General features: G+C 43.9%; 1 protein-coding gene across 1 annotated transcript; it reads left to right on the top strand.

The window, feature by feature from the left end:
- Positions 1-971: 971 nt before the first annotated feature.
- Positions 972-13,217, top strand: Nsmce4a (NSE4 homolog A, SMC5-SMC6 complex component). Its single transcript, XM_021205025.1, has 11 exons — positions 972-1,355; positions 2,283-2,360; positions 4,343-4,473; positions 5,758-5,909; positions 6,759-6,858; positions 7,602-7,692; positions 8,764-8,858; positions 10,368-10,416; positions 11,936-12,027; positions 12,116-12,202; positions 13,048-13,217. Exons 1-10 carry the CDS (start codon positions 1,073-1,075, stop codon positions 12,188-12,190), a joined length of 1,146 nt encoding a protein of 381 aa, XP_021060684.1. The 5' UTR covers positions 972-1,072; the 3' UTR covers positions 12,191-12,202; positions 13,048-13,217.
- Positions 13,218-15,353: the final 2,136 nt, after the last annotated feature.

Raw genomic sequence — 15,353 nt, 5'->3', positions numbered from 1 at the left:
TTTGGGAGGCAGAGGCAGGCAGATTTCTGAGTTCGAGGCCAGCCTGGTCTACAGAGTGAGTTCCAGGACAGCCAGGGCTACACAAAGAAACCGTGTCAAAAAACCAAAAAATAAATAAAAAATAAACTGTGGATCTATAGTCCTATTGCGGTGGAGGTGAAGAGAGGAAAATGCCTAGATCTTGCTGGCTAGCTAAGTCCTATCAAAAAGACAAGTTCCAAGTTCTGCTAGAGATACCTTATGGTAAAGAATGTGGAGAGTGGGCTGGAGAGATGGTTCAGAGGTTAAGAGCACTTGTTCTCACAGGAATAGGGGTCCATCGCCATTATCTTCAGGGCAGCTCACAAACCTTTCTTAACTCTGGTTCCAAAGGAGGTCTGCACGTCCTATTTTGACATCTGAGGGCACTGCATGCATTTGGTACACAGTGTGCACGCGAATAAAGCATGTATACACACATAACAAATCTAAAAAAATGTGGAACTGAGAGAGGAAGACCCCTGAAACTAACCTCCTGTCTGTACCTGCAGATGCACACTTGTGCATGTGTATCTATGTACAGAGCACTCACACACACGATTACATGGAATTAAATATATACATGTATCTTTGAAACCACATTGCATATAATTATCTTCCTCAGACCTGTTACATGGTATTTGTAGTTAGAGAGAATCAGCTGTAAACCTGCCGTGGTGGTGCAGATATTTAGAAGGATGCTTAACTGTTTACTATGATACAGTCAAGGAACTCTGTTTTGTTTGTTGTGTCCTCCCCAAGGCCAGAGGAGCCAAAGAGACAATGGGAAGATGCATGGCTAAGTGGGTGGGCATTAGGATCAGAGATTCAGTCCTAAGACTCTTGCTTGCAGTGTGGAGTAAATGAGAACCAACCAATGCAGGCACAGGCACAGCCAACCCCGCCGCGACCTCCCGGCCACAGGTGTCGCTGTGCGCTCGCGCGCCAGCCGGGGAGCTGCGTTGTGCGGGGAGCCGGCGCTCGAGCCCAGCCGGGGGTTTCAGTTTCTGGCGCGAACTTCCGCCGCTCCGAAGTTGCAAGGCTAATTGGCGCGATGTCTGGCGACAGCAGCGGCCGCCGGTCTGAAGGCCGGGGCCGGGGCCGCGACCCGCACCGGGATCGCACCCGCTCCCGTTCCCGCTCGCGGTCCCCGCTGGCCCGCCGCGGCGCCGCGCCGGAGCGCAGGGAGGCAGCGGAGCGTCCGAGCTTGGAGGACTCCGATCTGTCCGATTCCGGGGACGAGCTGATGGACCCGGCCTGCTTGGAGGCCGAGTACGACCAGGGCCTGTGCCGCCAGATCCGCCATCAGTACCGCGCTCTCATCAACTCCGTCCAACGTAAGGTGGCGCTTTGTGGCTGCGTGGGCAGGCGGCGTTCCGTGGCTGGGGAGGGCGGCGGAGGTGCGGGCGCTGGCCGGTCTGCGCGGGCTCGCGGCAGCGCGCCATCGCTTGTTTACTAAGTGCACCCTACGCGACCTTGGCGGCGGGGGCGCAGGTGCTGTGTGGCCGGCTGGAAAAGTCGGAGACCTAACCTGGTGACTTGCTTGAGCTCAGCCAGCCAATAGGGAAGACAAACACACAACACCAGGTGGTTTTTGTTCAATCTAGCTTGCTCCGCGTGGGCGCCTGAGCTATCCTTGGGATTGCTAAAATGCACATTTCCCTGCCCAGCTCGGATACACTGAATCAGAAATGCTGTGTAGGCCCTAGAGTACGTTGTGTGGCTCTCCAGATGAGCCTATTGCTTGAGAAGTTGACAATCACTTCTTAATCGAGCCCTTGTATTGGGACGCCGAAGAATCATCCCTTTGGATATTTGGGGATCAAGTGTTTCCTGTCAAGAGTTCAAGTTTTGAGGGCTAGGGAGGTGGGCAGATGCTTCTCTTGCAACCTTGATTAGATTCCCCAGAACCCTCTGAAGTGTCCCCTAAGAATAGTTCTGTAAACTTGTATCCTCAGCCTCGGGGAAGCAGAGACCCTGGGTCTCTTTGGCCAGCCCACCTAGCCTTCTTGGCTAGTTCCGGGTTAGTGAGACCCTGTCACAAAAGACAAAGGTGATGGTGAGCTGAGGGAAGGACATCAAAGGTTGTCCCCAGGCCTTCTGCACACACAGACGTTCAATTTGCTTGAAACAGTAGCATTGTCTCTTTCTGTAAAAGATAAAGCCACTCTAATCATTACTCAGGCTGTAGGAGTGGGACTGTAAGTGGCTACTTACTAGTAAAGGGTGTGCACAGTTCCCTAAGCTTGTATTCTTTTAAATAGAAAACCGGGAGGACATACTGAATGCTGGTGACAAACTAACAGAGGTCCTGGAAGAAGCTAACACTCTGTTTAATGAAGGTAATTCATGATTTTAAGTCTGTTATCGCAGCTTATAGTCACTGGGTTACTTTTATAGAAGCCAATTATTGTCATTCCACAATTCCTGTTTACTAGTGCACAGGCCCAGAGCCTTTTCCATTTTAGCAGCAATACTGTGTGTACTTACCATTTGGTTCAGTGTGTATTTTAGGGTTCTTCACAGATTTCTGGGAGTCAGGAAGGAGTTGTACAGTCTTTGAAGAAGCCTCTTTCATGAGCTGGGCAGTGGTGGTACATACCTTTAATCTCAGCACTGGGGGGGTGGGGGGGGCAGGGGAGGGGGCAGAGGCTGGTCTGGCTCTCTGAGTTCAAGGCCAGCCTGGTCTGCAACAACGTCAATTCCTGTGCATCTACAACTACTCACAGAAACCCCGTCTCAAAAACAAACAAACAAACAAGAAGCCGTGATTCTTTGGCGGGCTTGGATGAGAACGTTTCACTTGTATGTTCTGTCGAGCAGATGGATGAACTAGAGAAGAGTGCGGCTTGCCTCAGAGATCCTCCTCCTTTTCCTTCCTTGGTCTCCCCTCCTTTAGCTGTTGGTCCACCTATAACCTAGTGGAGGTGTGGTTGCGGGGCAGTGGGGAAGAACTTCCCGTGTTGAAATCTGGCTCCTGGGAGTTTTCTATTTGTTTGAAGTTGTGTGTACATGTGGGTTTGTGCACATGAGTACAGTTATCTGTGCTGGCCAGAAGAGGCTGTGGGATTCTTCTCGGAGCTGGAGTTACAAGGAGGTCTTACTGATTTCTTCCACGTCCCTGAGCTACTGCCTATGTTTAAAGTAGAAAACAAAATTACTCACTCAGCCGGGCCCTCAAGAGTTTCCCCGCTTGGCATCCATGAGTGTCACACCTGTTTTAATTCTATAGGGAACTTGCTCTCGTCCAGACAGATCTGTACTTTTCTTGTAGTAGCCTATATGGCTGTTGGGCAAGGGAAGGGGGTGTTGTAGACAAGATCCCAGCAGCCAGCATCTTCTTTCCCTTTCTCTGTCACTTCTGCAGTGACTCTTGAAATGATTAAAATCTTTCCTTCTGGAGAGAGAAATGATGGCTAAGAACAAAAGCCAGAGCCAATGAGTTTCCTGGCTGTATGTTTTCTATTGTTGTGCCAATGCTTCAGGAAATCAGTTGGCTCAAATGAAAGTGGCCTTGAGGGGCATGCTGGGCACAGGCATTTCTGTTTGAGTTTGTCAGGGTTTGTCTAGCTTGCCTTATATTTAGAGTGTTCCTAGTCTGCTATTTCAAATCCACTGTGACCCATAGGATAGGGGCTGTAAAACCCAGCCCCATTAGCTCAGCCCGTCCTTCAGTTAACCCTTCTTCCTCTACAGACTTTGTGTCATCTCTCCCTACCTGTAGTGGCCATTCCCTGGGAGTTACAGCAGCTCAGGTGAGACTGGCAATCAGAATGTAGGAGTCAGAGAGACAGGTGTTATGCACCAACAAGTCTTTGTTATCCTGGGGTTATTAAGAGACTATGGTTCGGTCTGAGCTGAAGAGATGGTTCAGGGGTTAAAAGTACCTCTTGCTCTTAGAAGATCCGGGTTTCGATTCCCAGCACCCACGTGTCCACACAAAACCATCTATAACTCCAGTTCCCGGGGATATGTTGATCTCTTCTGATCTCTATGGGCTTCAGGTTCACACATGTCGTGTGTACATACACGCAGGAAAACTCATACACATAAAATAAATAAATCTAAAAGAAAAACAGAAGGAGATTCTGGTTTAGTGACCAGGAATATGAAAGCTAGAGAGTAAACTCCAGGACTGGTGAGCTGTCTCGGAGGGAGGTTTTGGTGTGGTGGGGAGGGAACCTGTTGTAAAAGTCCATGGGTCCATTTCCAGCCTCTTGAGGATTGTTTTGGGCTAGTGGAAAGATCCTCATAAGTACTTGGAAATTTGGGGGCGTACCTGAGGATTCTGTGGGTTTCTTAACATGTTCTTCTTGTTCCACAGTGTCACGAGCAAGAGAAGCCGTTCTAGATGCCCAGTTTCTTGTCCTGGCTTCAGACTTGGGCAAAGAGAAAGCCAAACAGCTGCGCTCTGACCTGAGCTCATTTGATATGTTAAGATACGTTGAAACTCTAGTAAGTTCAAAGCTACAGAAGTTTAGTTAAATGCTTCTTTAAAATGTCTTGCTATATATTTCTCTACTTGCCCATATCCGTTTGCAGATGGTTTTCACTTTGTTTCTTCTAATTTATTTATTTATTTGGTCTTAAGAGTGTTCTACGGAGGTCTTAGGACATTAACAGATTAAACAGATCTCTGTGGAACACATAGTGAGCTGCCTGCCTCTGCCTTCTGAGTGCTGGAATTTAGGGCGGGAGCTTGGAGCAGTTTGCAACCTCTTAGTGTTCTCTTCTAAGACTCTGGATGTTCTTGTTGTTAATAGATATTTCCTCTGCTACCTCCTAAATGTTCTAAGTCATTCTAGGACATCTGTCCTAGGCTGGACCAGAGCTCACACTGTGGAGGTGAAGGTTGTGGGCAAGCGGCTCTGGGTAGAGGTCAGCTGTAGATGACCTTGTTATACGGGCATATTCTGTCTTGGAAAATTTTTAGAATCATACAAATAGGATGTGTGGTTTTGTATTGAATTTAGTTTTTAATTCATCCACCTTTGCCTCTTAGCAAATGTGAATCATTGGTACCTGAAGTTTTACATTTTTGATGAACGCGCCCAAGAATAGAATCACTTTTTATTTTTGGCCTTTGAGATCCTGGCTGTTCTGGAACTCACTGTGTAGACCAGACAGACCTGGAACTCAGAGAGATCCACCTGCCTCTGCCTTCTGAGTGCTGGGATTAAAGGTGTGTCCTTTACCCTATGACACTCAGCAGAACACTGAATTTTGACAGTGCTTTTATGTTTAAAAGGTTATTGGCTTAAGCTGTGTGTGTTCTAGGACACACATGTCATCTCAGCTACTTGGGAACCTGAGGCAGGAGGATTGCAAGGTTGTGTTATGTGAAGAGGTCCTCTCTTAAAAATTGCAGAAAAGAGCCGGGCGTGGTGGCGCATGCCTTTAATCCCAGCACTTGGGAGGCAGAGGCAGGTGGATTTCTGAGTTCAAGGACAGCCAGGGCTACACAGAGATCTATATGGGAAATTATCTTTGCAGTTAGAAACCGAGCTAGGATGAAAACGGGTACTCCTGTGTGGGGAAGGTATAGGGGACATTCGGGATAACATTTGAAATGTAAACAAAGAAAATATCTAATAAAATAATAATAATAATAAAATAAAAAACTGAACACAGAAAAAAAAAAGAAAAGAAACCGGGTACTCCCTCTGGCCTCTTTATTGACTTAGGAGAATGTTTGCCTGTGGTTTAACTTTTTTCTTCTCTTTTTTCTTCCTGTTGTAGCTGACACATATGGGTGTAAACCCACTAGAAGCTCAAGAGGTCATCCGTGATGAAGACAGAACTGATATTGAATTAATTGTCTATGACTCCTGGAAAATATCAGGCAAAACAGCAGAAAACACCTTTAATAAGACCCATACGTTCCACTTTCTGTAAGATTACTTTCAAAATCCAACAGACTAGCCATAATCATAATTTGTAAACAGTAAATTACTTTTATGTAGGGACAAAGTTTTTTTAAGTAGTAAGGAAGTCACAATCAATGAAGCCGTTGTTCAGAGACTCCCCAGATTTGAACAGAAGTCCATAAATGTCACTTGATTCAATGGTCTCTGTCCTGCCTTAGCAGGAAATGTCAAGAGGCGGGACCTTACCAAGGTGATCTCTTGGCTAGTTCGCTTTCTGGGTCAGGGGTTTGGGGGTCTGTAGCTTGTTTCTGAATCTGTTTATGATAGATGAAATCCTTCTCGTGCAGGAGGGTGACGGCTCCTCCTGAGTATTCTGAGATGATAGCAGTTTATTATTTATTAGAGCCGCCTCTTGCACGTTGACTCCTTGTATTTGAAGACTATTTAATGAACTCATTGTCTCAACTAAGAAGTGAAGTGGCTAATCTAGTACTGTGACAAACCAAGGATGGCTCTTGCTGGTTCTTTTAAGACAGCCTACAAGTGTACAGCCCCTCCCCGAGTAGATCCTTTCCCGGGGACAGCTGTCCAGTGTGGCCTAGTCCTTTTCCCCATAGGTCTAGGATTACTGGTCTCTAACAAGTACATTCAGCGGCTTACTGCAGCCCAGAGCACCAGGAAGGTGTCAGAGAGGGTATCCGATTGACAAACTCACATTCCTCTGCAAACACAAAAGGAGCAGAAGAGAAGCCGCAACCTGAATCTCTGTCGCTAGTGCCTGCCCTGAAGTTGACTGCACGACACCAACCGCTTTTATTTAGTCAGTGAAAGGGGTTTGTTTATAAAAGACATGAAAGCATATTTTCTCACTAGGTTGGGTTCAATACATGGAGAATTCCCTGTGCCAAAGCCACGAAGTGATCGGCCAAGACAGCCTCGCATGATAGAAGAGCAGCGCGCAATGCCTGCCCAGGTTGGTTTTTCAAATATTGTTTTTTTTAGACTAACCTATATTTAATACATATGAGGTTGGGTGTTGGTGGAGTTGGGGGCCAGCTTTGCTCGCATACGGAGTTCTAGGCCAGGTCAGCTGGATTACATAGTAACACCCTGACTCCATTAAAAAAAATCCTAAGTGTTATGGTATAGAGTCAGGTTCTTGTCATTCAAAGATTTTATTTCAGATGTCTCCTAACATGTTGTTGGATTGTCCACTTTCACTTATTCGTATGGTTTCAATCAGTTCTCTCAAACCAGAGTTTCTCAGCGTCGGCAGTCAGCCCTTAGGGCAGCATGATTCCTGCGTGAGGGAACTGTCCTGGGCATTGTGAGTTGCTTAGAATTCTTGCCTCTACTCACTAGATACTAATAGCACCATGCCAGCTATAACCAAAAATGTCTCCACTATGGACCCCCGGAGGACAAGATCACACCCAGTCGAGAACTCCTGTCCTAAACCATTGGTTGTGACTTTGTTTAACTGAAAGGCAGTTGAGCTAGCTGTTTGGAGACATTAACCTGTCTACTAAGAATATAAAGATAGTACTGAAATGAGAAAACTTTTTTTTTTTTTACACCGTAAAGTTTTAAGACACGTTAAGTTTAAAAGCTAGCAAGCCCAACCAGAACTTTGAGCTTTGGACGTGCAACAGAGAAGGAAGGATTGCTAACTGCCGTGGGACAGGTGCGTGAGCCTGTTGATGATTTGTTTCCCAGTTGAAATGCATGGAAGAATCTCATCAAGAAGCAACTGAGAAAGAAGTAGAGAGGATCTTGGGATTGTTGCAGACATACTTTCGAGAAGACCGTAAGTATGGCGCCAAGTTAAAAAGTATCACCAATGGTGTTTATTGGGCTTGTCCGTTTCTACAAGGTGATTCCATTTAAAAGGCATTTCCAGTTGCGTGTATTTGAGCTATTGTGACTCTTTCTCGTGTTTCTTTTTTAAAGGAGTTATTGCCCAGGCTGGCCCGGAACTGAGTAGTTTAGGCTGGCCTCAGACTCAGAGGTGTCCGCCTGTCTTAGCCTCCCGAGTGCAGGAGGAATTACAGGCAAAAGATACACCTGTCTCACTTTCTTGTTTTGTCAAACATATTTTATGAGGCTTTTCCTCCTAAATACCTTATGTGATGTTGATAAAGTAACTTAAAGTGTTTTAGGTTACTTTTTTTTTTTTAAAGAAAAATTTGTTATTTTTATTTTATGTGTATGGGTGTTTTGCTTGCTTATATGTCTGTGTACAATATAACATGCCTGGCCCTGTGTTCTTAACCTCGGAGGCATGCAGCCAGCCCCCATACAAATATCTCCTCCCTTCTATTCCTCATGTTGGTCACTTGTCAAACAGGTGCCTGCTTTAACAGTGTTTTCTGTTTATTTTGTGTAAATATACATGTCAGGTTTTGGGGGAGGGGTGCTTTCCTTTTCCTTTTCTTTTTTTCAGTCAATCAATCAATCAGTCACTCAATCATGATACATACTTTCTGCAGTGTGGCTTTTCCCTGTGGACATCATTTGACATCCTACAACTTGCCCTTACTCTTTTCAGGGTTTCCCATGGGATGGTTGTATCATAAATATAGTTAATAATCCTTGTCACTGGAAAGGTTCTCTGTTGCATTTTCCTACCGTACAAACTGCTGAAGTCGGTCTTTGTTTGAGCCACTATCGCTGAGGGTGGCTGCCAGGCCAGTTATCTGTATTTTAGTAGAAATGCCGAACTGGCCTCAGAATAGTTTACACCCCATAGCAGGAGACCTGTGTGTTCCTTCTTGTCTCTAGTTAACATTAGGGCATAGACCTTGTTCTGAAATAATAGGGGTTTTTTTTTGTGTGTGTATGTGTGGTTTGAAGATTGTCTTTTTCTTTTTTTCTATAGCTGATACTCCAATGTCGTTTTTTGATTTTGTGGTTGATCCACATTCTTTCCCCCGTACAGTGGAAAACATCTTTCATGTTTCCTTCATCATACGGGTAAGGTTTTAGATTTCTCTAACATCTTATATATTTTTAAAATGATATGCAGCTGATAGAGGTATTTGTCCATTATGTTAGGTAAACTAAAATTTATGAGTTGCTTTTAGTTTTTAAAAATCACAAGCTAGCCGGGCATGGCACACGCCTTTAATCCCAGCACTCTGGGAGGCAGAGGCAGGCGGATTTCTGAGTTCAAGGCCAGCCTGGTCTACAGAGTGAGTTCCAGGACAGCCAAGGCTACACAGAGAAACCCTGTCTCGAAAAACCAAAAGAAAAAAAGAAAAAAAAAAATCACAAGCTAATTATTACTAATTTGAAACTGGAAAATTTCACAAGTACTGAAGTAGGCCCGTTAAATTAGAGTGTGAAGTTACCTTCTGGCAGTGTAAGGTGTATATGGAGCAGAAATGAATTTTAGGTTTAGATTAGGTCCCAATTCCAAAATACTTCATTATATCTATGCTGATAGTCCCAAATTCTCCCAAATTTGAAATTCTTCTAGGTCTAAGTATAATGGTAAAGATTGAAATGATTACAATATGGTAAAGTTCCTGAAGTTTTCATGCTATATAAAAATAAGCTTGCCAGGCAGTGATGGTGCACGCCTTTAGTCTCAGCTCTTGGGAGGCAGAGGCCTGCAGATCTCTGTGAGTTCTAGGCCAGCCTGGTCTACAGAGTGAGTTCTAGGACAGCCAGGGCTACACAGAGTAACCCTGTCACAGGGTAGGGTGACAAAAAGAAAAAACTTATTCCAAAGAAACAGGAGACCAAAGAAGCAGGAGAAGGGGACAGTCTCACACCTCTCACGTAATAATAGTAATAATATAGAAAGACAGTGATAAAGTTAATGTGGCAAAACAGCTGGTGTGTATGGATAAAGGATTTATGGGGGGGGGCTTTACAGTAGTTTGTAGCTCGTTAAGTATGGGACATTTACACAGCATTAAAACAAACCCCTTTCAGTGTGCTAAAGATATTTGAATTGAGACTCAAGCCTTACATCATGTTGCATTCCTGAACATGTGAGATAAATTTGGTTTTTAAATTTAGACAAAAGCTTCTATTTACCCATGTACTCTCAAACAACAGAGGCATGTTTGCCTGTGGTCCCAGTGACAGAATATTGCATGTTAAAATGTGGAATATATGTAATAGAATGCATAAATTAGTTAAAGAGTTTGCCTTGGGGGTTTCTCGGGAGAGAGGACTGGTGAGTTGGCACAGTGGGTGAAGTCTCTCTCAGGGTCCACATGGTTAATCGTCACAGGTTATCCTCTGATTTCCCAGTGTACCATAGTGTCGCTCCATTCCTCCAAGGAATAGTGTAGTAATAATTGTGATAAAGTCTGTATGGAATCTGTCTGGTAAAAGTCAATTAGAAATGTTAGCAATAATCTTTGTAGGGTGACATGAGAAAAGTCTTGTCTGTGACTTATTTTTCTCACTGATTTAGTATTTTCATGCAGTAGATTTTGGTGCTGGCCTCAAACCATGTTTTTGTTTTAGGACGGTTTTGCAAGAATAAGACTTGACCAAGACCGACTGCCAATAATAGGTAAATTATACTATGTTTGTAGAAATCAGTTTTAGAAAATATTAGAGTTGGGGCTGGAGAAAAAGCTCAGCAGATAAGAGCACTGGTTACTGTTCCAGAGGTCCTGAGTTCAATTTCCCAGCAACCACATGGTGGCTCACAACCATCTGTAGTGGGATCTGACGCCCTCTTCTGGTGTGTCTAAAGACAGCTATAGTGTACTCACATAAACAAATAAATCTTTTTAAAAGTCCAAAAAAATTTAGAGTTTATGAAATGCATTTTGTTTTACTAAACGTAAGGTTTTTTTCTGTTTCCCTTCTTTTCTTCTTCCCTCCCCCCAGACCCCCAAGTGGCCCAGGCTAGCCTGAAATTTGTTTTGTAGTCTAGGCTGGCCTTAAACTTGCAATCTTCTTAGTGCTGGAATTAGAAGCTTCTGAGTTTTTGTTGTGTTTTTGTTTTGGGTTTTTTGTTTGTTTTGAGACAGGGTGTATCTCCATAACCCTGGCTGTCCAGGAACTTTGTACATAAACCACACAGACCTGGAACTCAGTGATCTGCCTGCCTCTGTCTCCCAAGTGCAGGGAAGGAAGGCTTGTGCCACTACAATTTTTTTTTTCTTGTTTTTTAAACCAAAGTTCTGTTACTGAGATGGTCTCACCGTGTGTCCCTGGCTAGCCTAGAACTTGCTATGTAGAACACACTGGCTTTAAACTCAAAGAGAGCCACTTGTTTATGTCTTCTGGGTATTGAGATCAAAAGCATGTGCCATCATGCCTGATTAAATTCCCACTTTAATAAAATTTATATAAACAACTGAAAATTCTGAAAATAGGATGGTTTTAAAACCATTTGTTTTAAAGATAGAGCCGGGGCGGTGGTGGCACACGCCTTTAATCCCAGCACTTGGGAGGCAGAGGCAGAGGCAGGTGGATTTCTGAGTTCGAGGCCAGCCTGGTCTAGAGTTGAGTTCCAGGACAGCCAGGGCTACACAGAGAAACCCTGTCTTGAAAAAAACCAAAAAAAAAACAAAAACAAACAAAAAAAAAAAACCAAAACAAAACAAAAAAACCCCAAAATGATAAATCCCCCTAACTTTTACTGTTTGTAACTTTTTTGTCACTTCCTTCTTTCTGACCACTTGTCCATGTTGCCGGCTCCTTCCCTCCAAGCATCTGCGGGCTCTTGCTCTTATCTGCATAGTCCCTCTCACTCGTGCCCTTCTGAAGTCCCTTGTGGAGAACTAAGGACTTCCAATGCAATTATTTGTTCCGTGCAAATAACTTGGCTTCATCTTGGACTCACTAAGGTTTAGCTAAGTGGCTAGTGCACAGATATGCTAAACGTTCAGAAAGAGACCCCATGATTAATGTGGGAATCAGCGGGGGTTACTTGCGATGCGACTCAACTGCTTGTAGTACATGGGATGTGGGAAGCACATCCAAGTATCGTCTCAGTACAAGCTTCCATCCTATGATCATTTGCTGTTCAAGTTACCTGTTCTGATTGATAATGTTTGAAACCTTTGTCTTTTAAACAGAGCCAGTGATTAATGAAGAAAGTGAGGGAATTGACCACAACATTCAAATTAGGAGTCAAGGAATTATAGCTTTGAGTTACCATGACTGGGAGGTAAGGCGCTGCAGGTCCACCCCGGTGCAGTTCTGACCTGGCCCTCCTTCCCCACGAACCCACTGCCTAAATGTTCGTTTCTGAGCAGGAGATTGTGAGGACCTTTGAGATTTCTGAGCCTGTGATCTCTCTGAGTCAGAGCCAGCAACGGCTAAGTGCCTGACGCCAGCTGAAGGTAATGTTTCCTACAGGACAGACGCCACACAGTCGGATTTTAAAATTGTATTAGGCAACCTGAGCCTTAGTAGGGTCACCTGGGGTTTGTCTCCCTCTAGCGTCCTGTTCCTGAACTGTAACTGGTAAAGGCAGGCAGGATCCTGAGGCCACTCCTGTGACTGATGTTCTTGAGACCTGTAGATGAAAGAGCAGTGCAGGGGAATTCTTTGTGGGGTTGTTTTCGCAAATGAGCAAGTGAGACAGAGACCTCCCCAGTGTCGTGACGGCACAAAGCAGAAAAGGAAGGTTAGCTGTAGGATTCACTCAGGGATGCTAGGAAATGCACATTTCAGAAATGAATTATGCTATAAAAAAAAAAAACACCTTCACTTTTACAAGGGGGGACATTTCTAGAAAGAAATCTTAGTATCAACGAACTGGTATTCTGTCCTGAAGACAGCCATGGGTGGAATCGACCTTGCATCTGTTGACCCTGCCCCTTGATTTTAAAACCTTGTGGGGGTCACTTCGATTTACACATTTTATCTGTAAGTCTGTTTATAAAATAACTAATCACTTTAGCTTCATCTTTTTCTAATTTTGAGAATTAAAATGGGCTTTTAAAGTACTTTATATAAATTCAGTGTGTATTTCAGTTGACTGAACTTTCGTTCCAAGAGAGCTTACCTCTGTCTGTCAGAGCATCTTGAGGGGAAAGGAACTAACCCTGTGAGGAGTGCAGCCTTTTAACCTGGTCCTACTCGGTGACAAGGGGCTGGTCACTAGACTGTATTTATGTGTATACCATGAGCTTTGGTTTATCAGCTAATAACCAGCTGTCTTCCCTCGTTTTTTATTTTTTAGACCTGAAGGCAATAGTGAAATCCTGAAAGGGAAGCAGCATGAATTATTGTATATATGTATGATTAAATGTTTTTAAAGATGAAGATTTGTTTATGGTAAAATGTAGCTTTTGATAGTTATTGGATTTGTCATGGTTGTCTTTGAATAAAGGAAGTCCACTGCCATAGTCACAAAATGATTGTCTTTATTGTCTCTGGGAGTGTGTGTTACAGGGGAGTGGGGTCCTCTTTTTCTAGTCCTGTCCCAATGAAGGTTTTACTTAGGATGTTAGTGCCTGACAGATAATATGCTTTTTATGTCTCTTTAGTTGTAAAGTTGGCTGGCCAAGCCAACAGATAGGTTGTCCCAGATGAAATTTTTTTCCCTTTTTTTTTTTTTTTTTTTTTTTTTTTGTAGGTTAAAAATGGTTAAATATTTTTGGTGTGGCTTGGCCTATGCCTTACACCTAAGGAGCTATTACATCATCTGGCAAGTCAGTATGGGCTATGCCCCTAGCAGCACCAAGTGTTGGTCCATCCTGCTGCACGTTCCTCTGCCCTGGTCATCCACGTTGGGCTTTGTAGTCAGCCCTCGATGGTTTCTGGGTTCCTTCTCCCGAGCTTTCTGCTTTAAGACTTTCCCTCTTAAAAAAATAAGATTCTATGATTTTCATCAGGCTGTCTTACTTCTTTCAGTAAGAATCACTTGGTGGCTGGAGAGATGGCTCATGAGTGGCTGTTTCAAGCCCACATTAAAGTGGAAGAAGAGAATCAGTTCTACGGCTCTGGCCTCCACCTGTGTGCTGTGTGCTGTGCCCCTTCCTCATGATCTGCCTACACAAGTAGTACATAAGAATTTAGTAAGAGTCACTTGGAAATCTTCTGGCGAACCCTGGCAGAGGAGTTCCTCCTTTCCTGAACCTCCTGAGTCTGTGATATGCCACTTTTACCAATTCTTTTCCAGATGAGCTCTAATGGATGATGCTGTGTATTTGATGTGAACTTTTATACCTTGTGTCTACTTTTTTTTTTTTTAAATAATTATTTATTTTATGTATGTGAGTACACTGTTGCTGTCTTCGGATGCACCAGAAAAGGGCATCAGATCTCATTACAGATGGTTGTAAACCACCATGTGGTTGCTGAGAATTGAACTCGGGACCTCTGGAAAAGCAGTCAGTGATCTTAACCGCTGAGCCATCTCTCAAGCCGAAGTCTACATTCTTGATTGATGTCTGTCTCTCCCTGGTTCCCTGCCACTGTTTGATTCTGGTGCTTTATATGATGATGCATATATATTGGGAATAGTCCCAAAACCTTTTATGTGCCTAAACTTCAATAGGCTGGGTCTATATTAACTGATTATTGGTCAGCTCATGGGCCATTTAAAAACATATACTAGAGCCAGGCGTGGTGGCACACGCCTTTAATCCCAGCACTTGGGAGGCAGAGGCAAGCAGATGTTTGAGTTCAAGGCCAGCCTGGTCTACAAAGTGAGTTCCAGAACAGTCAGGGCTATACAGAGAAACCCTGTCTCGAAAAACTAAAAAAACAAAACAAAACATATACTCAAAACCATTTCACAAATCTTAAGATTTTTGTACCAACATTTTTGCCGTATTTCACAGGATTTTTCAACTCTAAAATGCACCCCCGCTTTCCCCATCCTTAACCAATCAGTACTACTCCCGTGGTCTTTTTGTCTGTCTTGCACAGACTGCTGCTCAGACACCTATTTAGTATCCATTAGTCTATCCAAACCACTTGCCAACTTCTTAGTGATTACCACAATGCCTTCAAGACTTTATTTCTTTTTGTGTCTGTGTATATATGATGTGTGTGTACACGCATATGCAGGTCTGTGTTTGGATACATGCATACCATAGTGCACATCTAGTGGTTCGAGGTAACTTTGGGTCCCAGACCTCTCCTGTCACCTTTTGTTTGCTGCTGCGCTGGGTACTACTTTGCTCATAAGGTTTCTGGGGATTTAATTTCCACCTTCTTTCTATCTAGCAATCAGAGTTCTGGGATTACAGACTTGTGCACCCATGTCTGACCTTTACATGAATTCTGGGCATCTGAACTCAAACCCTGCGTAACAAGCATGTTTGCCTGCTGAGATGTCTCGCCTGCTCTGCCTTCAGGGTTTTAAACAAAGTGTAGACTTTGTTCTCTAGACACTAGCAATCCTTTCTTTTTCTGTCAATACAGCTTGGTTGAGTGTATACACACAATCCAACTCAATTAGGGTATGATATGGTGTCTTAAAATCAATTAATGGGGCATGCAACCATCACCGAAATATACTACAGACCCTCCTCCCCC

The sequence above is a fragment of the Mus pahari genome, chromosome 1 (genome assembly GCF_900095145.1).
Source record: "Mus pahari chromosome 1, PAHARI_EIJ_v1.1, whole genome shotgun sequence".
Taxonomy (NCBI): domain Eukaryota; kingdom Metazoa; phylum Chordata; class Mammalia; order Rodentia; family Muridae; genus Mus; species Mus pahari.
Note: the sequence above shows the minus strand (reverse complement) of the source record. Positions and strands in the feature narration are given on the sequence as shown.